The sequence below is a fragment of the Heteronotia binoei genome, chromosome 13 (genome assembly GCF_032191835.1).
Source record: "Heteronotia binoei isolate CCM8104 ecotype False Entrance Well chromosome 13, APGP_CSIRO_Hbin_v1, whole genome shotgun sequence".
Lineage (NCBI taxonomy): Eukaryota > Metazoa > Chordata > Lepidosauria > Squamata > Gekkonidae > Heteronotia > Heteronotia binoei.
In genome coordinates this window covers 66,967,644-66,995,271 of record NC_083235.1, presented here as the reverse complement: position 1 = coordinate 66,995,271, position 27,628 = coordinate 66,967,644, and the positions used below count along the sequence as shown (strand labels likewise).

At 42.6% G+C, this 27,628-nt stretch overlaps 2 protein-coding genes across 2 annotated transcripts in view; one reads left to right on the top strand and one right to left on the bottom strand.

Moving 5' to 3' along the window:
• The window catches only part of CDR2L (cerebellar degeneration related protein 2 like), a 45,167-nt gene extending 35,541 nt beyond the window's left edge, over positions 1 to 9,626 (bottom strand). The window contains exon 1 of the mRNA XM_060252629.1: positions 8,804 to 9,626. Coding sequence (XP_060108612.1) covers positions 8,804 to 8,882 — 79 coding nt within the window. The 5' untranslated portion in view covers positions 8,883 to 9,626. The remainder of the gene's footprint in view (positions 1 to 8,803) is intronic.
• A 9,581-nt stretch (positions 9,627 to 19,207) lies between these two features.
• The window catches only part of HID1 (HID1 domain containing), a 97,832-nt gene continuing 89,411 nt past the window's right edge, over positions 19,208 to 27,628 (top strand). The window contains exon 1 of the mRNA XM_060251934.1: positions 19,208 to 19,360. Within this exon, the coding sequence (XP_060107917.1) occupies positions 19,295 to 19,360 (66 nt within the window). The 5' untranslated portion in view covers positions 19,208 to 19,294. The remainder of the gene's footprint in view (positions 19,361 to 27,628) is intronic.

The window sequence follows — 27,628 nt, the reverse complement described above, 5'->3', positions numbered from 1 at the left end:
ATGGGACTTTTGCAAGAAGCCAGGGGCATAGCGGCGGCTGTTCCTGTCTTTCTTGTATGCCCCAAAGCTCCTCCGCCATGATAGCTAAAACAGCAGGAAGAGGTGAATGCCTGACCGCTTGCTCTCTTTTCTCTCAATAAGCTCCTGATGTATCGCTTTCTTACCTCAAACATGGCAATTCTACTTGGCAAGTAAGTGTGCTTTCAATACCACTGGCTAATGGGTTGTTTTACATAACAACAAACAGGTCAGTTCAAAGGAAGGGAAAGACGTGGATTCCACCCCCACTTTCCCTATGAATGAGGCTTCGAAAAGTTAAAAGAACAACTTTGAGCATTGGCAACAATCTGAATTAGACAGAATACAGATACCTAAATCAACCCAAATTATAATTAGATATGTGTTAAAGAGGCTATTATCTGGCTGCAATATGGTCTGAACAAAAACGAAATATATTCTAGAGAGATCTGTCTTTGTCGTCTGATTGCAACTGAAATGGTAGCATCCAAAATCACAGCTGGAGGAGATTTGGAGAGGCAAACTGAGCTACTTTTCAACTGGAATTAACAGACTGAGTTTGTTGTCAGAGAAAAATGGCATTACCAAGCGAAATGGTTTATAAAAAAGGCATATTACATAGCATAATTTCTCTGAAGCAGAGAAATTAACAAGAGTTGATTAAAAAACAAATGGGAGCTTTTATGCTGAAAGCTAGCGAAATCTCAAATCTACATGAGCAGAGTGTTAAAGAGATCCTGGTGACGTCTGTGGAATTGGAAAGGGAGAGTGATCTGCTGGGAAACAAACAAAAGAAAACCAAAATGGAACCTTATGGTGCAGTTAAAAAGAAAGACCGGAAATCGAGACTGACTGAAGTTTTTTCAAGAGGAACAAATGGCATGGGATCCTTCCTACTTTTACTGAGAGGGATGACTGCATTAAGGAGAGAAGTGCACCTCAGTCAAAAAACCAAGATATGGAAATTTTTCAGGAAGAAGGGTTTTTGAATTGTCTCTCTCTGTGGGTAGTAGGATATGGAACTCTCAATAAGAACTGATATGCGATCTAAAAAGGCTAAGTGAGATTTTTGGGGTTAAATTAAGCTGTTTCTTCTAGAGTAATATGGATATAAGAGCTAAAGGATTGAAAAGTTTTGAAAAAAACTTTATGTAAATAAATAGTTAACTTGGATTAACTTTTAAGAAGGTAGACAACATAATTATCTTGTAATTTGATAGATTTGCTCTTAACAGATAAAGATATTTGTTTTTTAGGCTCATTTTAATGATGATATTGTTAAACTAATAAGCTAGTCTGTATTTTCAATATGGTTGAATTAAGCAGCAAAAAAACAAGATGTGGAAATTATTATTATTATTATTATTAAATTTTATTTGTATCCCGCCCTCCCCGCCTAGGCAGGCTCAGGGCGGCTAACAACATTCAAATAAAACATTATACAGTATACAATAATTAAGAACGACATTAAAATTATACAATAGTTAAATAAATATCTTAAAACCATTCCAGTTTATATAATTTATAATTTAACAGCAGCAGAGATGTTCCGGGCGCTATTCTATCCATTTACATATTAACATAATGGCAAGGATTGCTATAGAGTTACTTTGTTGGATCATCAGTTCGGCCATCCTTTGTCAGCAGTCTGGGAAAGCCTGCCTAAAGAGGATGGTCTTACAGGCCCTTTCAGGAAGAAGGGTCTCTGAACTGTTGTTCTCTCTATGGGTAATTAGATGTGAAATTTTTAATAAGAACTGATATGTGATTTTAAAAGGTCAAGTGAGATCTTAAGGAGTGAAAAGTTTGGCAAAAATGTTATATAAATAAATAATTTGGATCAATTGTTAAGAAGGCACAATTATTTAGTAATCAGGTAGATCTGCTCTTAGTGTGTGGGCTTTTTCACACAGTTTATGTATTCCGGTATGGAAGCTGGTCAGTTACTGAACAGTAACGGGTTTCTGCTGGCATTTCAGACAGACCCGATTCAGTAACTGGCTGCTACCAGAATACTCTCACCTTTTCACACACTCCCGCGGCTGTCCCGTTAGTGAGGCGTGCCTGAGTCGTTACAAACAAAGAGCAGCTTCTTCCACTTTTCAACCCCTCCTTCCGGGTTGAAATCGCTATGGGGTGCTGTGTGAAATGTCCAGTATCTAACCCGGGAGCAGTTTTCGCGCCCTTTTTCGCCCACCGGCGCGCGCGATCTCCGGCTTTTTTTTTTTTGAACATCCGGCTAAGATCGCTATAGTGACGTATCACAACAGCATCACCATAGGGATGCCTGGGCTCCATTAAGATGCCAGATATCACCACCGCTGAAACCTGGTAACTTATCTCAATAGAGCCTAGCCATCTCTATGGTGTTGCTGTTGTGATACGTCGCTATAGCGCTATAGCGATCTTAGCCCGATGTTCCAAAAAAAAAAAAGCTGGAGATCGTGAGCCGGCAGGCAAAAACGGCTGGCGCTGGTGGAAGCGAGATAAGAGCGGAACAGTGTGAAATGGCTCGCTTCAATCACGGAACCCTACCGGAAAAAAAAACGTGTGTCTGAAAACTCCCATCCCTGTCTCGGATTACTGCAAGCGGCACAATACCGACTCCCTTCCGGTTTCCACTGGTAAGTGTGAAAAGGGCCTGTTTGTTTGAAGAAACTGTCTATACTGAGACAGATAAACTATTATGTCTTATCTTTAGTTTATTTTTATTTTTCTCCCTATGTTCTATGACATTTTAAATTGTTTTTTTTCTCTTTCTTTCTGTTTGAATTAAGTTAGTTAGAAGGATAAAGATATTTGTTTCATGTGCTTATTTTAATGACGATATTGTTAAACTAACAAGTTAGTCTGTGCTTTCAATATGGTTAAGCTTAGCCAGCCAGTTCTGTGTTGAGACGGCTCTGACTCTTTTATACTTATATGTGCTGAAGAAGAATTGTTTAGACTTGTATTTTTAAGTAATAGTTTAGTAAAAATCTATAATGAAAGATAAAGATGGTAAAATATATGGGGAGAACCTCATACTTGCAGGTACAAAGAGCTGGGTATTTCACTTGGAGGCAGAATTGTAACGGGCATTTTTGCATTTCTCGTCGTTTCTGTTTTTCCCACTTTGCATCCACCCCTTCCTCTCTTTAATGTATCTACACTTGTGCCTTTTCTCTTTGCAGTTAAAATCAATAAAAATTATAAAATCACCTTAAGTGGTTTCCTACTGCCTGCCTCTGTGCAGCAAACCCGGACTTTCTTAGTGACCTGCCTACTAAGTACTAACTGGGGTAACCCTGCTTAGATCAGGCTAGCCTTGGCTATCCAGGCCTGGGCATGAAGGACTTTACTGCTGGAGTAAACAACTGCTGTTTCAGAAGGAAAATGTGAACATATTCACAGTTTGGTGACTCTACTTGTTCACCACAAAGGCCATAATAGAAAAACAGGACGACTTAGATAAGAGGAGGAGAACTAGGATCCTAGTAGGAAAAATATGACGACCTAGATGAGAGCAGGTCTACTCAATAGTACGCCCCATTTTATTTAGTGAGGGTTACTCCCGGGAAAGTGTTGCTAGGATTGCAATCTACGGTATAGTGTAAAGTAATAAATAAGCCTATATACAATGTGCCATGAAGTATCCTGGGTGAATTTGGACCAGTCACTTATCTCTTGGGCTACCATATTTTACAGCATGGTCCATTGTGAGGATAGAATTTGAGGAGAAGGAAGTACGCCACAGCAAGCTCCTTGAAAGAAGACTAGGATAAAAATGCAATAAATGTAATATAAATGCAATTTACATATGTATGACATGAATCTTATGAAAGCTCGGCTAGAGCAGCTAAATAAGCTATTTTGCATCTGACTGCAATCAATTTTTAAAAGCATTTATCCTAAAGTAAACCATTCACCAAGGAGTAGAAAAGACTTTACTGAACTTTACGGTCTGTGATTCATAATTCACTCTCTTGCACTTTCATAGCAAACATTCCTTGAGAAGCTGCGGCATGATGTCATTAGAGCCACATCACCACATCCAGCTGCCAGAAACAAGGCTTATTGTTTCTACTTTCCCCCACCTTCATTCATATATTCCAGTGTTAGGGCTTCCTTAAAGGGACAGTGCTTTTGACCCAGAATGCCTTTACTCAGCAAACGTGAAAGGGAGAATGCAATGAAACTCAGTACATCGTGTACAGAGATGTTTGCTTCATCAGACTTCCATGGACTGCTTTTTGTGCAGGTAAGAATATAAACTACAACTTGGTAACATTATTTTAAGGGTGACGCAACAATGCCATCCTTAGCTGTTTGTCAAAACAAAGGGGGGAAAAAATCTTAGGACTGAAATCCAAATAAACTCCCTCTTTTGTTCTTCTCCCTCTCCCAAAATATTAGAATTAGATGGGCAACAGATTCAGAATGACAAAAGGAAGTATTTTACAACTGACTGAATGTGAAATTTACTGCCACTGGAACAAAGTTTGAATCCAGTGACACCTTTAAGACCACCAAAGTTTTATTCAAAGTTTTATTCTTCAGATAGAGTGAAACAGAATTTCCTCAGCCATTACAGGTAGGAGTGATGGCCATAGCATGGGTATTATTAACTTTAAAAGGGGAATTAGATTAATGACGGAATTAGATAGATTCAGTGGCTTCTAGCCATGGTGACTAAAGAGAGCATCCCCATTCACAGGCAAAATCTTCTGAATACCAGCGCTAAGAAGCAACTTTGAGGGGAAGGCCTTGGCCTCTATGCCCTGTTGTTGGCCCTCCAGAATAATTGGTTGGCCACTATGTTAGACAGGATGCTGGCCTATGTTAGATAGGATGCTGCTGGTCTGAGACAACAGAGCTCATCTTACATTCTTATGTCAAATTTTGTCTAGACTCAAATGGAACTATTCGAAATGAGACTCAGTGCAGATTAAAAGCATACACGTTGCACACTTAAGACTACCAAAATCAATTAATGTACCCTGAAGTTTTGTTAAGGCAAATTATAAAAGAGCTGGAATGAGCTAACAACCTAGTCTACCTCCAATCACAGGTTCTAAATATCTCACATTTCACAAAAATGAGCCTAAAGAGTATTTAAAAAAAATACAGCATACATGACCCTCCAGGTTATAGTCAAGGGTCTAGGGGGTCTGTTCTAAACGACCCCATTTTGGAATCAGAAAATTCTAACTCTCCAATCAGAATGCATTTTTCAAATTTGCACCCACTGTTTTAATTTATTCTCGTTTCAAGCATTTATTTTAAGTGATATTTACATCATAGATTGTTGCAGCCAAGGGTAAACCAGGGAGCAACATGGGAAAAAGCAAAGACATACACAGACTGGCCCTCTGGTTGCTAGAAATTTTATGCCAATCATACAGGCTTCAAAAGACACTGACCCTCTAATTTTCAAAAAACTGAAGGACAGAAATTTCCTTTTCCTTAGAAACAGAAGTGGAATATTAGAGTGGAATTTTCTGCATGGGTACTGGAGTCTAAGTTAGTGGTTTTCTAGTTAGTGTCGATTTCTAGCCTCCCTGCGGTCTACGAGTTGAAAATATCAAGGAGCATCCTGCAAAGTGCCTTTAGATTACAGCAAAATTTAATTAAAAGGAAAATAAACTATGGCAACAGTGTAGCTAACAGCTCATGCAAGCAGACTCCTTGAGACAGCCAGAGAATATTCTAATAAACTGGAGATTCCAAGAAGGAATAAGACAGAGAGAGTGTATAAGGAGAAAATTTCCACCTTCTCCCAAACATGGGGGCACCTAATGAAATTGATGGGAAGGCAAGTGGCATGGTACAACCTGATCTCGTCAGATCTTGGAAGCTAAGCAGAGTCAGTACTTGGAAGAGGGACCACCAGGGAAGCCTGCAGAGGAAGGCAATGACAAACCATCTCTCCTTCTAAGTTGCTTTGAAAGCCCCTTGCTGAGGTTGCCATAAGTCAGCTGTGATTTGAAGCCACTTTTGTTGTTGTTCACACAATTAAGTTGACAGGCAATAGATTCAGGATGGATAAAAGTAATTCTTTACTCAGCCTGTGATAAAAACATGGAATTCTCTTAAACAAAATATAGTGATAGCCACAAGCATAGATTCTTTTGTCCATCAGTGGTTACTTGTCATGGTGACTAAGCGGAGCCTCTGCACTCATAGGCAGAAAACTTCTGAATACCAGGGCTGGGAAGCAACTTTGGGAGAAGGCCTTGTCCTCTGTGTTCTGTTGTTGGTTTTCCATAGTAGCTCAAAAGAAATGAGAGGCAGGAAGCTGAAACAGATGGATCACTGGTCTGATCCAGCAGGGATCTTCTTATGTTCTTATAGTAGTAAAGATGATATATGCTTTAGAAATGTAGTATAATTAACTAGTAGTCAAATGATTAGTAAGTATAACCCCTTGTTCGGTTCCTACTTCAACAGTGGTTACTTAGTTGGCAGTTTTCATAAATTCTACATACAATAACCTTTGATGACCCACCAAAATCACCAGTAAAGTATTATGGATAAACTAAGTCATTGAGACAGCAGGTTACTATAGATTATTTTGCCTTTAGCTGTTTATTATTTATTTATTTATTTCTTACTTTCAATTTATATCCCGCCCTCTCCGCAAGCGGACTCAGGGCGGCTTAACCTGAAGACAGGATCTCTGAGAAGATCCAATTGATGTCTTCCTGCCTGAATCTGCAGTCAAACACAGCCTTTCTTCCCTGACCCCTGGTAGGTCGGTATCCTGATCTTCTTAGCAATGTTTCTTATGCTACCCCATCCACCTTTTCCAAACTCTGCAATGACATATTCAACTTGCACCGCTGACTTTTGCTTTGCCTCAGTTACATCAATATGTGAGAGCTTTGTGCATCATACAAATTAGCTGCAGTTATAGTTATTAGGAATAGATCCAAGCGGGCAGCCGTGTTGGTCTGAAGCAGTTGAACAAAGCAGGAGTCAAGTATCACCTTTAAGACCAACCAAGTTTTATTTAGAACGTAAGCTTTCATGTGCTCTCTAAGCAGACTTCATCAGACGAGGGGATCAATGCCTGATTCCGTCGTCTGATGAAATGTGCTTAGAGAGCACACGAAAGCTTACGTTCTAAATAAAACTTGGTTGGTCTTAAAGGTGCACCTTGACTTCTGCTTTGTTCAGTTATTAGGAATGTTCCATTTCAGTGGATTCAAAGATTTCTTCATGTCTCCATTCCTAGTCGATTCATTACACTCTTCTTTAATGCTGGTACAAGTTTATTAACATAAGATTTCATTGTCATTTGTCTGCAATTTTAAGTGAGAGATCACCGTTTCTGATGTTGCCCTAACTTTGTTGGCATGCCTCTAGCCTGAGCAACTATATGTTGGCTCAGTAAGTCTTGCTAAGTAAGGATGTAGTAGCTTTTCAAATTGTTTTTATCCTGAACCAGTATTTTTTTCATACTACAGAAACCCATTCCCCATTTATATAATGAAGCAGAGTTATATGGATGTTGTCAGAGACAAAGTTTTAGTTCAGTGACATCAAGAGTCCTCCCAATGAGCTCACTTTTAGAAATTATATTTACATTTCCGATGGGCAAAAAACTGGGGCCAAGTTGTATGCTATTCAGAATCAAACTGATCTGTCCGTAATATAAACTCTCTATTTAGATTCTCAGATTGCATCCCAAACTAGCAATTTAACCTCCTGTGTTTTGGAGGAAACCAGCTTCAGAGACCTCAAACAAGTAAGGCCATGATCTGACTAAAGTTAAGTACATTCATAGTCCCACTGATTTCACAAAGGTTACCGGTAATTTTCTCCCACTGAAATCAATGAGATCATTTTTGGTTATATTGTATTCCATCTTATTGACCATGCAAGGGGGACAATAATGCTTATCTCCAATTTCATCTAATTTGCTCAAGGTTCAATATTTTGCAGCTCTAATACTTAGATGACAATATATTTTCCGTGACATCTCATACATGGTGGTAAATGGAATGCTTCAATCCTAGATAACAGATCTATTTCTTATTATCTGTACTGACACTGAAGTTGTGATGAAAACTTGTATTTGCAGCAAAATACTATAGGGATATAACTGTCCATGTGAGCCTATCTCAGTGTATGTTCAAGCTGCACATTAATAGATCTGTGGTAGGTTTCTCTTAAAATAACTGATTCTTATTGTACACAGAAAGATTTTATTTGGGGGGGGGTAGATGAAAAGAAAAACCTTCCTTGTGATACAAAATTTTGACAGAAAAGTATGTTCTGTGAAAAAAGGGAAAAATCAAATATTGTATTCATTGTACCTTGTAAAAGAAATAATTGTAAAAGTATACAGCTATTCATGTAAAAAAAAAACCCAAACAGATTAACTTTTACCTTAAAAATATTCTTCATCCCTGTTGAGGTTCTATTTACAACTGAAAACTTGACCTCACTCCCATTTTCACACTAGCACAAGTAACTTCTGATTTTTCTCTAACTGTCTAATCTACATTTTAAAGAGCATTTATAAGAAAATGGCTGGGCCTGAATGTACCACCAGCCATGAAAATGTTTTAAGTCTAATTCCATTATAATTAATTATACTACAAGACCTTTATCCTATTAGAATAATCAAGAAAAACATGTACATAGTTATTTTAACTTGAAGTTGTCCCATGACAAGTATGCTGCAATATGAAATATACCGATTTTAGATCCCTCCCTGCAAAAGAAACTGCAGTATTTTGGGTATTGCTAGGTCATTCCATCCAGACTACAGGGCCGGTTTGTATGTATGCTTGCTTACCTTGCTCCAAATCCTGCTGGTCATACCAAGGTTCTTCTTCCTCACTCTGAAATTCGTCCATCCTGTCAGCACTCAGCATTGGCTCTCCCAATTCCGAAACATCCAAAACACAGCAGAAAGCCAAGAGCTCTCCAAGGGAATACTGCAGCAGACAGAGACAGAGTCAAGGGTGAAAACAGACGAGGGTGGGGGGAAGCAGAGGGGATATTCTTGCAGAGACCAAAGCCGATGAAGGCAAGAACTAATCGCCAGGCTTTAAGGCTGAGGCCGGCCAGAATGGGCCGATCAGACCTGAGGGTTGGGACAATGGCTTTGCAGATGCTCTATTGTGATCAGTACCGCTGCAGCGGTACCAGGCTCCAAGCTGTCTTTCTGCCTTTGCATCACCTTCTCTCTCTCCCCATCTGCCTTTTGCAAGAAGGGAGGGAGCCAAAGGGCCGAGACGTGGCATACGACGCCTGCCCGAATTTCCCCCGGCCTTTTCTTGTCCTCCACGTCAAACTCTGGAAACGGACGGTTCGATTATGAGCCTTTGTTCAGGATGCAACTCGAAACCTGAAGCCTGCAGAGCGCCTGTTCGCACCGAGTTCGCTGGATGATGCACAAAAGAAAAGCAGCCTCCCAAGGCAGCCAGTTCCTATTTCGTGCAGCTCGGTGGAGACCTCTAGCATGGAAGCGCTGCATGCAAAGCCGTGCAAAAGCCGTGGGCGCGAAGGAGGGGGCGAAAGGAAGACGGACTCCCCCTTTTCATTTTTTTTTTTTTACCCGCCGATCCTTTTAATCAGAGGAAAACCAGATGCGAAGTAGGCGGATTTGAAAGCTTGCATTCCTCAAGGATCGACGGAGGAGGGCGGAGTCCTGCCCGGTGCCAGTCAGGGCGACTCCCCTCCCCTACGAACATGTGGGAGGGCTCTTGACGGCAGCAGCCAGGTCGGATCAGCGTTTGCACGCCCAGGATGAGTCCGCTTGCAAAAGTAAACGGCGGCATGCTGGCGGCAGCTCGCGATTCTTCTGCTGGAAGAATTCTTCGCCGTTGTTCTTCGGGACAATCTCCGTTCTTGCAAGTGCAATCCAAATGGAAATCAGCTGGCTCGAAGCTTCTTGTTCATGGCAATAGAGGGGAGATTAAACGAACGCGTATTAGGGGGGCTCGACTTTCGGATTCGAAAGAGGCTCCAATTTCGGGGGGATCCCGCAACAGTCACCTGTTTTGAGGAGCCGTATTCATTGGCATTTCATGCATCTAAAGCTTGAAGGGTTAGAGGCCGGATGAATCCTGGCGGGGGAGGGTATTCCACAGCTGGAGCACCGCTGTAGAGAAAGTAGGGTTGCCAAGTCCAATTTAAGAAATATCTGGGGGCTTTGGGGGTGGAGCCAGGAGACATTAGGGGCGGAGCCAAGATCAAGGCTGTGGCAAGCATAATTGAACTCCAAAGGGAGTGCTGGCCATTACATTTAAAGGGACGGCACACCTTTTCAATGCCTTCCTTCCATAGGAAAAGATGAAGGATAGGGGCACCTTCTTTTGGGGCTCATAGCATTGGACCCCCCTGGTCCAATCGTTTTAAAACTTGGGGGATATTTTGGGGAGAGGCACTAGATGCTGTACTGAAAATTTGGTGCCTCTACCTCAAAAAACAGCCCCCCCCCCGAGCCCCAGATACCCGCGGATCAATTCTGCATTATTTTCTATGGGAATAAATCTCCATAGGGAATAATAGAGTTTCCAGAAGACATTTACCTCCCCCGCCCCCGCTTTCTGACGACCCTGAAGCAGGGGGGAGGGCCTCCAACCCGGGGGATCCCCTGCCCCCACCTGGGGATTGGCAACCCTAAGAGAAAGCCTGGTCTCTGCTCACCTGACTTTCTAAAGTAGCACACAGAGAACAAGACCTTAGATGTAACTCAGGTAGCAAGCAGAGTGATAAGAGGGAAAAAAACCCGATCCTTCAAATACTCTGATCTCAGGTCATGTAAGAAGAAGAATTGCAGATTTATACCCCACCCTTCTCTCTGAATCAGAGACTCAGAGCTGCTTACAATCTATATCTTCCTCCCCCACAACAGACACCCTGTGAGGTGGGTGGGGCTGAGAAGGCTCTCACAGCAGCTGCCCTTTCAAGGACAATCTCTGCCAGAGCTATGGCTGACCCAGGGCCATTCCAGCAGGTACAAGTGGAGGAGTGGGGAATCAAACCCGGTTTTCTCAGATAAGAGTCCAAACACTTAACCACTACACCAAACTCGCTTTGTTGATTTCAGTAAACACAGGATGTTGCTAGATGGCATCAAGCTGCCCCCTCTGTAAGCTGGGAAGAAGCAAAAAAGTATGCTATCATCTAGTTGAAAATACAGCAATCAGTAGCTGATAAAATGCCCCTCTGATTACAAGTGTCCCTTAAAAAGTTAAGGGCAAACATAGTAGTCCTATATTAACAATGTAGGAATAAATAAAAAGTACTTAAAAACAAAACTGTGGTAGTATTACCTAGTGTGGTTTCCTAGTTCTGTAGCTGAAGCGTCCTTTTTTCAGTGGCTACAGCTCATAATTCCCAAAGTAAATTAAAAAAAATGGATAATCCTACTGGCTCATAGCAAAATCCAACAATAGAGCCACATAATAACAGTTAATAAATTATATAACGTTATTACCTTTTGCAGTGTACTTTACCGTTGTTATATGTCTTCTCCCAGCAAATCAGTGAGGTATAGCACTGTTACTTGCATTCACCACATGTAGGAAAGAGTGAGGCTGAATCAGACGACATACCAGTGAAGGAGGACTTTACATCCCACTAACCCATGTTTTGTTTGGGTATGGCCTATACCCTGGCATAGGAGCCAGGTACATTTATTCTTTGTTGGAGGGATGTCTCGAGTTTCCTGATTTCAAAATCAGAACTACGCTGTTATCAGATTTTAACCCCCAATTCACAATTAATTGTGCCAAATTTATGGCGGCAGCTAGGAGAATTCGTGAGGATTATGTAAAGAAGGGGTCCTGAACTGACTGTTTTTTTATTATTTCCAAGCTTGTATTTTATCTTTTCTTAAATGCCTGAGTACTCTGTATACCATCACAAATGCTACTGAAACTGATATAAATTCAGAGACTATGCATAAAGTTGCCAAATTTTGTTCCCATGCAATCAAATTGCATTCTATGGTTCTTACAAGTTAATGTCGAGGTAGCAGATTGTAATTTTAACCAGTGTATTCCAGTTAATATTTCTTCTGGAGCTGTATAATTTTTAAATTTTTAAATTTTTTATTATATGTACTATATTTATTAAGCTAGAGGATGTTTGACCACTACTGTATTATTTGTCATATCTCATTATTCATACGAATGTCCTATATTTTATTTTCACATTTATTTTTTAAATATCTTACGTTTTACTTATTTAGGTCCATCTTGATTTTTTACAATTTTTATGTGGTTGTTGTTGGCCTGCATTGTGCTGTGTATTTGGTCATGGACCGTAATAAAGCAAACTGAACTGAACTGAACTGAACCCAGTGGCTCTCAATCTTTTTGAAGCAAGAAATACCTACTTCTAAGCTTACTCTGCTGTTGGCGGTTGTACTTTCAAAGTAACTCCACATTATTAGGGTTTGTAGAATCTTTCGGGCTCAAGTGCCGTGTTCTACTGGAGAAAGTTTTCCTTCCGGACGTTTCGTTCTCAGCTGCGGAGAACATCCTCAGTGGCGTTGCAGCCGGAGCAGGCGCTCAGACCTTCTTGGCTGCTGTGCATTGATGCACAGGTCTGAGCGCCTGCTCCGGCTGCAACGCCACTGAGGATGTTCTCCGCAGCTGAGAACGAAACGTCTGGAAGGAAAACTTTCTCCAGTAGAACACGGCACTTGATCCCGAAAGATTCTACAAACCCTAATGATGTTACCAGCCGTGAAAACCTGAAATCTTTGATAACTCCACATTACTCCCCTTCATAAAAAAGGTAGGAATCTCACATTGCTTAACGCAAAAAGGCTTATATTTTATTTTGTTATGTTTAATATTATAAACATATAACATTAGTGAGCAACAGGCTGTATTTTCTGGCCATTATGTGCTTATCCCAAATGTTCCATCAAGTTTACCAGTGCCCCTCCCAGATACCCTCTCCTCTTCTTCCCTTACGGCTCACCAGTGAGAATTGAAACCCACTTCTGGGTGCTGACCCCCAGTTTGAGAACCACCACTCTAATCCTTGAGCTATGTTAGCTCACATTAGGCTAAAATACTTCAGCCTTAATAAAATCTAGTGTCTGATACCTGTAATCCACAATTTAAATCATACTGAAAATTATTCCGTGACCAAACCCCCTTTACCTTGAACTCTCTGCAGGGAGACTCATCTGTGCAACAGGTTCCTTTGTCAGTTGGATGTTCAAAACCTACCTTAATAGTTTGCTTCACTGGAGTTCTTTACCAAACTGGGTTTTTCTTTCACTATAAAGGTGGATCTGTAACTGGTTGACAGATTGCACCCAAAGAGTGTTTGTTAATGGTTCCTCATTCTCTTGGAGAGGAGTGACAAGTGGAGTGCCTGAAGGATTTGTCCTGGGACCTGTTTTGTTCAACATTTTTATAAATGATTTGGATGGAGGAATAGAGGGAATGCTTATTAAATTTGCAGATGATACTAAATTGGGAGGGGCAGCAAATACAGTAGACAGTACACAGACAGGATACAGGATGATCTTGACAGGCTGGAAAACTGGGCCAAAACAAATAAAATGAATTTTAACAGAACATGCAATCTTGGTTACAACAGGGATAAATGTAAAGTTTTATATTTAAGTAGGAAGAGTCCAATGCATAATAATAGGATGGGGGAGAGTTGCCTGGGCAGTAGTATGCGTGAAAAGGATCTAGGGGTCTTAGTGGACCATATGCTGAACATGAGTCAGCAGTGTGATGCAGCAGCTAAAAAGGCAAATGTATCAATAGAAGTCTAGTGTCCAGATCACATGAAGTGATGGCATCGCTTTACTCTGCTCTGGTTAGACCTCACCCAGAATATTGTGTCCAGTTATTTATTTATTTATGTTAATTTATATTCTGCCCTTTCCCACGAGTGGGCCTAGGGCGGATAACAGCAAAAGTTAAAACAATTAAAAACTACAAGCTAAATCATAAAATACAATAAAACAAACAACATATACGTCACAGGCAGTGGTTTCCAATTGGGCACGTTATATATATCAATACAACAGTAGGCCTAGAGATGGAATAATAGATTAAGATAAGATTAAAATATGATAGCATCATGACAGGTAAGGGAGGCCAAGCAGATGGAAATAAGGACGTCTGCTGCTTCAACCGAAGGCTCGGCGGAATAGCTCCATCTTGCAGGTACTATGAAATGGCATTAATTCAGGTAGGGCTCAGATTTCCACAGGGAGCTGATTCCACCAGGCCGGGGCCAAGGCCGAAAAGGCCCTGTTCGAGGTAAATTGAACATCCTTCGGGCCAGGGATGGTCAGGAGATGCTGTAAAGTGGAATGCCGTGATCTCTGGGGCACATATGGGGAGAGGCAGGTATGTCAGTCTCAGGCCACGTAAGGCTTTAAAAGTTAAGACCAAAACCTTGAAGCAGATCCAGTACTCTGTTGGTAGCTAGTGCAATTGGTGCAGCCCTTGCCGAATGCTTGCCCGTAAAGGAAATGCAGTTACCAGCCGTGCTGCCGCATTTTGCACCAGCTGGAGTTTCTGAGTCAGCCTCAAGGGCAAGCCTGCATAGAGCAAGTTACAGTAGTCCAGCCTGGAAGTGATCATCGCATGGATCACTGTAGCTAAGTCCTGCTGCTCTTCTCACATGTTTAAAAGATCAGTAAGCCTCTCATACATTATTTTGCCATAAATGGATGCAATTAATGAATAAAGGAGTCATTTTTACTAGATTGTACAATGTGGACTTAAAACATGTATTAGAAACCGATGTGAGCAAATTGCAATCCAAACCTCATGTGTAAAAAAAAAATTCTTTATAGAATCATAGAGTTGGAAAGGACCACCAGGATCATCTAGTCCACCCCCCTGCACAGTGCAGGAACTTCACAAATAACTCTCCCCCCGCCCCCACACACATCCCCAGTGACCCCTACTCCATGCCCAGAAGATGGCAAGAATCTCCAGGATCCCTTGTCAAAGTGTCCTGGAAAAAAATTGCTGACTGACCCCAAAGTGGCAATCAGCATTTCCCTGGGCGTGTAAGAAAGGGCCACAAGAACTAAGCACCAATGCAACCCTTCATGCCCTCCTTCTCACGATCTGCCTAATTCACAGAATCAGCATTGGTGTCACCTAGCCTCTGCTTAAAAACCTCCAAGGAGAGCCCACCACCTCCCAAGGAAGCCTGTAAAATGAGGTCACTCAGCAAGACTGGACTGAGAAACTAAAACCCACCAGAAACTTCTGGAAATTAATTGGTCAATCTGTAACTGTCAGTGATCTTATGTGATTCTGCCCATTGGTTTATTCCTTACTATTGTATACCTCCTAGTGCTCAGCTTGTGTTTCCTGTCTCTTTTGACCCACCACCCATGGTCCTGTCCTTGACACTGGTATGATCGGTGGCCACCCCACTTATCATATAACTTTGACATGACATGACATCCTGTCATGTATTGCAGTTTAGTAGGTTCCAGGTCTGGAAAGGCTGAAGACAATAGATATATTTGAGAAGCAAGTGATATAGAAAGGGGTAAGGAAAGCAAAATATCGGATACTGAGAACAGAAATCAAGCAGAACATGGAAACAGAAGTAAGGGATGTCTTGTCCCACACATGCAGGAATACATTATGATATTATGAATTAGTGGATCTAGAGTAATTACTATGCTTGGTTCATTTGTGGATTAAAATCCCCTCTTCTCCCATCACAACACGTTAAAAGTTGAGAGGAGGAAGGAAAACCTTTAACTATTTTTTAAAATAATTCTGATTATGATGTACTAAGGTGAAGAAGCCTATTCAAAAAATCCCCATTAGGTGCATTTGACTGGAGGATGCTGACAGAAATAGAAGGAAGAACTGCTGAACAGGTTTGATTGTAATATAGAATGAAGAGCTGCTGCCTGTGGCATATTTTATTGACAAGAAATTAGTTTATTATGTTTTTTTAAAAATGTCCTCTGACCATACGCTGTCTTTTGTAAAATGCAATAAACAGGAATTCTGAAGCTGGTTTCTGGTGTGCAAAGGAGATGACTATATTGTAAATAAATGACTTTTAATAGTATACATTCTTGCAGCATACTTTCCTCTATCAGACCACTGGGTGTGCACTACCTGGAGCAAGAGGAATTGGAAAACGCTGAAAGGTAATAGACCAATTCTACCATTAGGAAAATGGACAAAATGGTGAGTTTTGGGGGTAGGTGAAAAAATATAATCACAAACAGAAGGCAAATGTGTATAAGGAGAAAAGTAAGAAGAAGATATTGGATTTCTATCCCGCCCTCCACTCCGAAGAGTCTCAGAGCGGCTCACAATCTCCTTTACCTTCCTCCCCCACAACAGATACCCTGTGAGGTGGGTGGGGCTGAGAGGGCTCTCACAGCAGCTGCCCTTTCAAGGACAACCTCTGCCAGAGATATGGCTGACCCAAGGCCATGCCAGCAGGTGCAAGTGGAGGAGTGGGGAATCAAACCCGGTTCTCCCAGATAAAAGTCCGCACACTTAACCACTACACCAAACTGGCTCTCCTAAGATGGACATAAGAAAAAGATGCCATTTGTTTAACCCATGCTTGAGAGGAGATCAACAGAGCATGACAACAGACTCTAAATTTATTACTCTTTACAACCAAGAAACTTAATCAGTCTCTCGGCATCAAGGACACAATAAACTCCAATTCTGACATATTTATGTCTTTATGCCCCCCAGTCGAACCCTAACAAGTGATACTCATATAACTAAGCTTATTATTAATTTAATCTGTTTAAAACATCTTCATTATTCTGTATGCTAATTCACTGCCCACCTTGTATATGTAAGATTGTTATTACCGTTTCCATTCTATTCTGGCTGAGGAAGCATGCATACCAAAGCGGACACCCTGATTGTTGGTCTTAACGGTGCCATTATTTTGTTGCTTCAGACCACAGCTACCCACCTGGATCTATGAAGGCCTCTCTGTGTGAATAGAGCAGTCGGAATTAAGTATCTTGACATAACTAGGGAAGGCCCAGGGTTTTCAGGTGGCAGCAGAAAAAGATTGCTCTGTGTGTGTGACTGTGAGAAAGAAATGGAGGCAGCTTAAAAAAAGAACGATCCGGTGCGAGGAGCAAGGTTTTGTCTCCGGGGACAGAAGGACTGAGGGCAGGAGAGGGATGATGGGCTGAAGAGACAAGGATGTGGGATTAGTTGTGAGAAACCAGTTGCGATGCGTGAGAAGGCGGGCTTGCGCCTGGTTGTGGCAGGGAAAGAAAAGGAGGCGGCGACGGGGGCGACTTAGGGTTGCCAAGTCCAATTCAAGAAATATCTGAGGACTTTGGGGGTGGAGTCAGGAGACTTTGGGGGTAGAGCCAGGAGACATTAGGAGTGGAGCCAAGATCAAGCCTGTGACAAGCATCATTGAACTCCAAAGGGAGTTCTGGCCATCACATTTAAAGGGATGGCGCACCTTTTCAATGCCTTCCTTCCATAGGAAATAATGAAGGATAGGGGCACCTTCTTTGGGGGCTCATAAAATTGGACCCCCTGGTCCAATCGTTTTGAAAATTGGGGGATATTTTGGGGAGAGGCACTAGATGCTGTACGGAAAATGTGGTGCTTCTACCCCAAACCATAGCCCCCCCAGAGCCCCAGATACCCACGGATCAATTCTCCATGATTTTCTATGGGAATAAACCTCCATAGGGAATAACAGCATTCCCAGCAGACTTTTCCCTCCCTCCCCCCGCTTTCTGACGACCCTGAAGGGGGGGGCTCCAAACCGGGGGATCCCCTGCCCCCACCTGGGGATTGGCAACCCTAGGCTGACTGCTGAATAGGGTTGCCAAGTCCAATTTCCCCCCCTCCCCCTGCTTTCTGACGACCCTGAAGCTGGGGGGGGGGCGGCTCCAAACTGGGGGATCCCCTGCCCCCACCTGGGGATTGGCAACCTAGGCTGACTGCTGAAGGGACGCGGTGGCATCCGTGTAGAGGAAAGGTGGCATCAGGGTAGGGTTGCCAAGTCCAATTTAAGAAATATCTGGGGACTTTGGGAGTGGAGCCAGGAGACTTTGGGGGTGGAGCCAGGAGACATTGGGGTGGAGCCAACAAGCAGAACTGAACTCCAAAGGGAGTTCTGGCCATCACATTGAAAGGGACGGCACACCTTTTCAAAGCCTTCCTTCCATAGGAAATAATGAAGGATAGGGGCACCTTCTATGGGGGCTCATAGAATTGGACACCCTGCTCCAAACGTTTGGAAAATTGGGGGTATTTTGGGGAGAGGCACTAGATGCTATACTGAAAATTTGGTGCCTCTACCCCAAAAAACAGCCCCCCCAGAGCCGCAGATAACAGCAAATCAATTCTCCATGATTTTCTATGGGAATAAACCTCCATAGGGAATAACAGCGTTCCCAGAAGACTTTTCCCTCCCTCCCCCCTCTTTCTGACCACCCTGAAGGGGGGGGGCTCCAAACCGGGAGATCCCCTGCCCCCACCTGGGGATTGGCAACCCTAGGCTGACTGCTGAAGGGACGCGGTGGCATCAGGGTAGGGTTGCCAAGTCCAATTTAAGAAATATCTGGGGACTTTGGGGGTGGAGCCAGGAGACTTTGGGGGTGGAGCCAGGAGACATTGGGGGTGGAGCCAAGATCAAGGCTGTGACAAGCATCTTTGAACTCCAAAGGGAGTTCTGGCCATCACATTGAAAAGGACGGCGCACCTTTTCAATGCCTTCCTTCCATAGGAAATAATGAAGGATAGGGGCACCTTCTTTTGGGGCTCATAGAATTAGACCCCCTGGTCCAATCGTTTTGAAAATTGGGGGACATTTTGGGGAGAGGCACTAGATGCTGTACTGAAAATTTGGCGCCTCTACCCCAAAAAACAGCCCTCCCAGAGCCCCAGATAACAGCAAATCAATTCTCCATAATTTTCTATGGGAATAAACCTCCATAGGGAATAACAGCGTTCCCAGAAGACTTTTCCCTCCCTCCCCCCCGCTTTCTGACCACCCTGAAGCGGTGTGTGTGCTCCAAACCGGGGGATCCCCTGCCCCCACCTGGGGATTGGCAACCCTAGGCTGAAGGGACGCGGCGGCGCAGAGGAAAGGCGGCCTGCGCTGCGGTGGGGGCAGGCAGCAGGTGAGCGCGGCGCGGCGGCGGGGATGGAGGCTGCCGCGTCAGCGAGGAGAGCGGCGGAGGGGGAGGGCTATTAGCGGTGACGGACGGCGTGGCGCGGTGCGGGCCGCCGCAGGGAGGGACCGCAGGCTCACGGCGAGGAGGAGGTCGCGCCGGACCCGGATCCGCGCTCGGTGGGGCTGGAGGATGGGCAACGGCGACTCCAAGCTCAACTTCAGGAAGGCGGTCATCCAGCTCACCACCAAGACCCAGGTAGGGAAAGAAGGGGAGAAGCTCCGGCCGACGAAGGTGATCGAGGCGAGGCTGCGGCGGCCTAGAAGGGGGGCTCCTTGCGGGGAAGGCCTTTCGAGGCAGGCAGCGCACTGCCCGGGATGGCAGCTTTTTTGGAGGCAGAATCGTTGGCAAAGGGTGTGTTTGATAGGGATGAGTGGGATGCCTTGTGGGGCTTGGGCACTGTTAGGAGGCTGAGAAGCAAGCTGCTGGCTGGCCTGCCTTGAGAGTTTCTCCATCTCTTCTGATATGAGGTGGGAAAGGCCAGGATCTTATGCAGAGGTGTGGTGAGGCTTGGAGGCCTTTGGTAGCTGGTTGTTCACGAGGAATTGGGTTGCTCACAGACTGCAGACTGAGTGCCCACAGGCAATGGCGTGCTGAAAGCTCATTGCTTCCAGCCATGTCCTTTGAGATCAGGTTTTCTCCCCCTTACTATTATCAACCATAACTCATGCTGATTCAGCACCCATAGAAATAAAAGAGTTTCCTTTAGTTTGGGTGTTTGGCTGGTTTTGCTGAGTTATATTAGAGCTTTTGAGATACGGATCTAAGATGAGCAGGCCTAAGAAGGGGTAGTGTGGGGTGAAGAAGCTGAGCTGCCTTAAATAGAATGCCTGGGTGTGGGGTGGAAGAAAGGCGGCCGGTGGGATCCTGTGCTGAGTTACTCCAATCCCAGTGTATTGAAATACATGGGTTTAGTCTGGAGTGACTTTGTATAGGATTGCATCGCACATCTGAGTAAGAAAGCCGAAAGATACACGTGCTGAGTTACTCCAATCCCAGTGTATTGAAATACATGGGTTTAGTCTGGAGTGACTTTGTATAGGATTGCATCGCACATCTGAGTAAGAAAGCCGAAAGATACATGTGCTGAGTTACTCCAATCCCAGTGTATTGAAATACATGGGTTTAGTCTGGAGTGACTTTGTATAGGATTGCATCGCACATCTGAGTAAGAAAGCCGAAAGATACACGTGCTGAGTTACTCCAATCCCAGTGTATTGAAATACATGGGTTTAGTCTGGAGTGACTTTGTATAGGATTGCATCGCACATCTGAGTGAGAAAGCTGAAAGATACACGTTGCGTTACCGGTATGATTGGAGTTGGTGGATCCCTAATTGCCATATGAAGCAGAGTAAATCCCTTTGAAATAAAAAATACACAGATATAGAATTAGTATTGAAGACTGTCTTTTTCTCTCTGTAAACTATGGGATTGTTTTGGCGTCACCTGTCTGTTAACGTTGATACTGGTACTGGATTACAACTGTTAGGGATATGCCTTAAATGGTTTCCTTTGCTGGGTGACCGTGCCTTACTTACTCTTTTAGAAAAGTTTGTAAGACAAGCCCTCACATGGCAGGACTTCTGTTTAATAGTGTGTTTCTAAACTTGCTTTCCCAGGTAGTGTAGTTATAATTTTTTTATTAATATTTCTTATGGCTCACATTTTATTTTTAAGCCACTTTGAGCACTAAATTTGGCGGAGAGTTTGTGGGATATGAATTTTCAAATAAAAAACCGGAACATTTTGCACTTTAGTGCAAAAATGTTATGGAGAGAAATAAAGTATTAACTGGCACTTTATTTCTCTCCATAACATTTTTGCACTAAAGTGTAAAATTGGTACAAAGTTAAAACGCAAATTGGTACAAAGTTAAAATCCAATTAACAAATTGAGAAAACTGTTGATCTGGGTAGCATTAGTGTGGGAAACCAATAAAACAGTAACGTGTAAGCCTGGGCCAAAATGAGGGCATTTGCTGTTTTAATATAAAGGAGCTTCAAGAACAGAATGGAGAGGGAAATTGCTGAATTACAAATTATTATGAAACTTGGAACAAACACTTCCCCAGGACTGAACAAAGATATTGGTTTTTTTATCTCATTATATATGCTAAACCCACTTTCACCAAGTATGGCTATATATCCACAGTATTCCAATTTATTTCTCTTTTAGAATAGTGTATCAGAATAATGTTTTTTGTATTGACATACTCAAATAAGGGATATTGGCTGTTTATCTCATTACTATTTCCATCTGGAAACAAACAATTCAAAACTCTATGTACAGCAGCCATAAAATTAGTATAATATATATAGGGTCCTGAGGCACAGTATGAAAGTAAGAGCCACAGTTATTATCTGGGGGGTTTAAAAACATGTTTTATCCTACCCTTGTCTTGCAAAGCAGGACTCAAGGTAGTTTACATGTTTAAAAATACAGCAAAACAATAAGAGAAAAAGAGCCCCTCTACTACTGCATACATATCTTCTGGACCAGGGTTGGCCAAACTGTGGCTCAGGAGCCACATGTGGCTCTTTCATACATATCATGTAGCTCTTGAAGCCCCCACCGCCTTGGCAGCCACCTTGGAAAAGGCATTTTTCTCTTTAAATCACTTTTCCAAGCCAACCAGCTGGAGGCTTGGAGAATGCATTTAAAGTTAAAGTTGCTTTCTTTCCATCCCTCCCCATCTATTTGCCTTCCTCCCTCCCTGTCTTCCTGTCTCACAGCTCTCAGACATCTGATGTATATGTTTTGTGGCTCTCAAACAGCTGATGTTTATTCTGTGTAGCACTTACGTTAAGCAAGTTTGGCCACCCTTGTTTTGGACAGATATTTCAAATCAGGAAAATTGTTTTACTCACGTACTGTTAAAACATGCTTTGTTGTCTTTTTAAAGTTTGCTTATTTAAGAGGGAACAGTCCATGTTCCTATCTGGGTTTGCAGATTGTGCCATTGGGAAAAAGGAACACCTATGTTTACACACTTGAGTAAGTCACCACTTGCAGGAGCAGTCTGGAGGACTAGGTTTTCTTGTAAGTAACCAACAGATATGTGTTAGGTCTGTTACATATTCTGTGTGGGACATATACCCATGCATTACCTAATTGTAAAAAAAGGGCAGAATTCATATCTGTTAGGAGTTGGTAAACTGATGCTTGGCTCTGTTTTTGATTAATGTATCAGAACAGAACAATGTCAAACTTGCCTGTAGTTCAAGTGACCGACAGATGTGAGTGGTGAGATATAATAAAAAGCGGCATAATGTGTAACTGTCGTGTCGATATAACCCATTGAATCCTGGTATTTGAAATGTCTTTTTTTAAAAAAAGCCTAGCTGCAAATCTAAAGCCATTTGAAAGTTCTATTGAAAGTGTTTGGATTTATGAGGACATGGATAGTTACTGTTGACAGCCTGTACTTCTAATCCCTGTGTTTGCATTTGAGAAGTTACAAACCCTCATGTAACAGGTACCCTTTTTGCAGCGCGCGTATTTTGTATGTGGACCTTTTAAGATGAAACATGAAGTATTTGTGGAAATAGCACACTGGTTGATTCTAATAGGGTTGCCAACCTCCAGTTAATGACAGGAGATCTTCTGTTACAACTGATCTCCAGGCAACAGAGGTAAGTTCACCTGGAGAAACTGGTCACTTTGAAACGTGGACATTATACTCCACTAAAGTCCCTCCCCTCCTCAAACCCTGCCCTCCTCCTCAGGCTCCATCCCCAAAATCTCTAGGTATTTCCCAACCTAATTCTAAAACATCTAAAAATATTAATAATACCTGAAATCTCATAAACTGTCTCACAGAAGAATGGCAGTTTATCCACTGTTTTGGGTCTTGTTACTCTTACATGTATGCAAACCAGCATGATTGTACTTTTAGCAGAAATCTTATACTACATTTCTAGTTGGCTCCTTGGTACAGTATGTTGTTTACCATTACACTGTGGATCAGAAGTGTTTTGGCCTGATTTAAATCATTTTTCCTGAGAAAGAAGTATGGATTCCAATTTCATCTGAATACCTGCTCTGTTCCTCCTTTCTCACATATTGGTAGGTTTTGTTATGGGGAGCCTAATTATCAAAGGGTAACTGGTCTTTTTAGATATGAAATGCAGAAGTCATTTGGGTTACTAGGTTCAAACTGGGATTTCTTGTTTGGCAACATTAAAAGATTAGCAAGCTATTTTGTATATCTGTTTTGTCTTCTCTATGCAAGACATGTTCAAGACCAGAAAACTCAGAAGAGTGTAACCGATTGCCAAAAACTAATTACCAAAATGCAGATTGAATTCTTCCTTTATACACAGGTTGCTTTTCTCTCCTGTCCTAAGAAGTCTATGTAGGTTACAAAACATTTCTTACTTTATTCTTGCCATAAATTTAGGCTAGGCTAGGACTAAGAGCTGGTGACTCAAGGAAGGCTACCAACTGAGTTTAATTGGTTGAACAGAGAGGTAAACCTCAGTATGCAAACCCAGTACTCTGACTTCTGCCTTGTTTAATAGCTGAGCTAATGCTATCAGAATGTTTAGTTACCTTAAGTCTCAGCTGAGACAGTGTGCAATGGGCTTTTCCTGTTTTGAAGAGGAGCTCAGAGCAGCTCTGTCCTGTTTTTGCAGATGTATCCTGTTTCCTAAGGAATTTCATTCAGAGTTGTTTCTCTGGAAACTACCAAAGAGACTACAATCCAATTTGTTGCTTTTTCAGTGTCTTTGAATTTCAAATGAAACAGTTAACACAAAACTGAAATATAGAATATATTCAGTGAAAGAATCCAAAATGACTGGAATCTCTAAACTAGTTATTCCACTTTATACACTTTCCCTTGGTGTGAGTTAAAAACACCAACATTCTTATGTTCCAGTGCCATGAAAGCTTGATTTATAGCTTTTGCTTCACAGCTGATTACTTTCAGCCATAGCTGTGTTTTTTCTTAACCCCTTTCTTCAAAATTTTTTGCTAAAGTTTGTTTCCTGTATTTCCTGATAGAATTTCACTTGAGCGTGGTCTGAGATCTTGCGACTGTAGCTGTTGTGACTAAAATTGTGTACCTTGTGACTAAAATTGTGCTGTGTGACCAAATTGTGCACAGATGGTAGAAATCTTTCTTCAATACCAACATTAATCACCATTTGTAGTACCCTGGTCTTTTTTGGCTTGCATGGTTCTTACACCTCCTTTGTAGTAATCTGTGGTAAATCTGTGACCGCTGAATGGTTTGTAATAGGGAATGATACAGAAATGTCATTTTTAGGGCATCAAAACACATATTCTAAAAGTGGTGGTAGTGGGATGAAGTTTAAGCCATTTTAAGGCCCACAAAGCTGAAAAAGGACCATGTAGGAAAATGTTGAGAAGAGGTGCTTTTTGAGCTTAGGTGTAACGCTCTTGTGTTGTGTTTGTCTTTTGTGATTAAAGTAAGGTTGCCAAGTCCCCACTGGCAGCCGGTGGGGACTTTTTTTGTACATGTATAGCTTGCACAGCACAATGATGTCACCTGGAAGTGATGTATTGCGCTTGGCACATCGCATGGGGATGCTCCAGGAATTGGGGGGGGGTGGATTCTATGGTTTTGCATTGGGCTGCTCTAGCAATTTTGGGGGGGGGAAACTATGGCACCATAGAGATTCCCCAAATTGCCAGAGCTGCCCTGTGCAAAGTCATAGAGTTTTCCCTGAATTCCTAGAGCATCCCTGGTGCAATACGTCACCAGAGCATCCCTGGTTCAATACGTCACTTCCGGGTGCAATACGTCACTTCAAGGCTCTTCGGGGGCGGGGCTCTTTGGGGCTCTTTGGGGGTGGGGATCCCCCGGTGGCCCGCTCTGTGCCGGCGGGTTGGGGGCCTTGAAACCAGGGGAACCCCTGCCACCGGTGGGAGCTTGGGAAGCCTAGATTAAAGGCATCCTCCGAGCTTCAAACGGTGAGGACAGGAGTGTTGAGAAAAGCACCCCAGGGGCCTGATTAAAGCCCAGGGTGGGCCAGTTTTGGCCCACAGGCTGGACATTTGATACTCCATGCTCTAAAGCAACCATTTTCTCCAGGGGAACTGATCTTGGTTGTCTGGAGATCAATGGTAAGAGCAGGAGATCTCCAGGTGCCACCTGGAGGTTGGAAACCCTACTTCTCTAGGTGTGCTTTGCTCCCCATTTACCAGACTAGTCCCAGGCTTTCTAATTAGAGAGTGCGCTTTTCATTCTCCTTGCTTTCCCATTTTTTTTATGGATAATGTGTTGGGTTTTCTCTTCTGAATAAATCTATTTTGTGGATATTCTAAATTTTACATGAACACATGAAGCTGTTTTATACTGAATCAAAGCACTGATCCATTAAGGTCAATATTGTCTATTCAGACTGGCTGTGGCTCTCCAAGGTCTTAGGTGGAGGCCTTTTACATCACTTACTGCCTGATTCTTTTTAACTGAAGATGCTGGGGACTGAGCCAGGGCCCTTCTGCATGCAAAACAGATGCCCTACCACTGAGCCACTACCCCTCCTCAGTGAATCATATTTTATGAACTATGTTGAAGGATTTGTCTTGTAAAATCCCAGTAACCATTGCTTTTTGTCAAAGGCTAGAGGCAGAGCCATGGCTCAGTGGCAGAGCATCTGTTCAGTGTAGGGTTGCCAGGTCCAACTCAGAAACTACCTGGAGTGTGGGGTGGAGTGGAGCCAGGACACTTAGTTTAGTTTAATTAGTTTATTTGATTTGATCAAAACTAAAATAGATCAAATAGCCTAAAATAGATAAATAAAATCACAGCAGTGAAGTTCTCCTGAATACAGTCTTCATTTCTTCAGCCCCCAGCAACTGGCTGCACTTCCGCTAAATGAAAGTGAACACACTCCCACACACTCACAAAGCAGTCAAAATAAACACAGTTTGCAAGGACACACTTTTGTGATCTCACTGAGGCAATTACTCATAGGAGTTGCTGAATGTTACCATCTGCTGTATTTCCACCAACTTCTTCAGACTAATACAAACAAACAAAAGGTTCTAGTTTACTCTTTACTATGCAAATGACTTCTGAAAGGAATGTAAAACAGAGGGACTGGGCTCTCTTCCTTTCTTGCAGCTTCACAGACTCACCTGGAACAGCCACGTGGCTCTGCCAGCTCGCCCTGCCCTCATTCAGCCTTGCTCCTACTGAGATTTAAAAGCTCACACACACCTTCCAAATTCCCAAACTTCTTCTGAGCTTCCAAGCTTCTTCTAAATCTTCCATAATGACTGTTGGAGCAGGGCTTTCCCCAATCAGCCAACTGGCTGGCGACAGGAAAGAGCCTGAAAAACCGAGGGATTCCCTGCTGGGACCTGGGGACTGGTAAGCATAGTTCAGTGGTGGAGAATCTGTTTTGCATACAAAAGGGCCCAGGTTCAATCCCTGGTTTCTCCAGTTGAAAGGGCCAGATAGTAGGTGACATGAAAGACCTCTCTGAGACATTGGAGATCCACAGAGAGTCGGAGTAGATAATACTATCTTCATTTTACCAATTTATTGATAGCATATGGTTACAGAACTTAATTTCCCTTCGTTGTTTCAATACTAACCCATATGACTTTTCAATCCCCCCTCCCTCCAATATAGACTTCCCCAAGGTTATAGATTCTAATTCAATACTAAAGATACATCTGACTAATCAAAATTCGTTATATATATATTTCCCCCCCCTTCTTGCTTCTTCGTTTTTTTTTTCCGCCCCATTATTACTAAAAAATTGTCCAATGTCTTCTTACATTCGACTCTTTCTCTATGTATTCTTTAAACTTCCTCCACTCTTTTTTAAATATCTCCAAATCATAGTCTCTTAATGTTCTAGTTAATTTATCCATTTCACTCCACGATAGAACTTTCATAGTCCAATCCCATTTATCCGGTATTTTTTCTTGCTTCCAAAGCTGCGCATACAATGTCCTAGCAGCTGATAGCAGGTACTATCTTGATAGACTGCTTGTCTGAGTTAGTGTAAGGGAGTTCCATGTGTTCATGTATTAGCGCAGGCAGGTTATTTGTCCCAGGTTTGATGCTGTTGGGAAGTGTCCCCCCTCCCTTCACAGTGCATTCATGCACCTCTCATAGTTTCCCCAGTTTTTCTCTGATCTTTCCCAAACCTGCTTTGCTGTGAAGTTTTTGGAAAGTTTGCAGCGACACATGGATGGCTGCAGTGGGTGGGAAAGTTTGGATTTTCCCAATTCTGTCCACTGCCCAGACATTTCCCCTATCTCTGCATCAGCCATTTCTCCCCCTCCCCCCTGGCGCTCCAGGGTCTGATTGGTTTTTTTTAAACTACAAATGGAATATTATGTCTACAGTAGGGTTTGCCAAGTCCAATTCAAGAAATATCTGGGGGGCTTTGGGGGTGGAGCCAGGAGACTTTGGGGGGGGTGGAGCCAGGAGACATTAGAGGTGGAGCCAAGATCAAGGCTGTGCCAAGCATAATTGAAC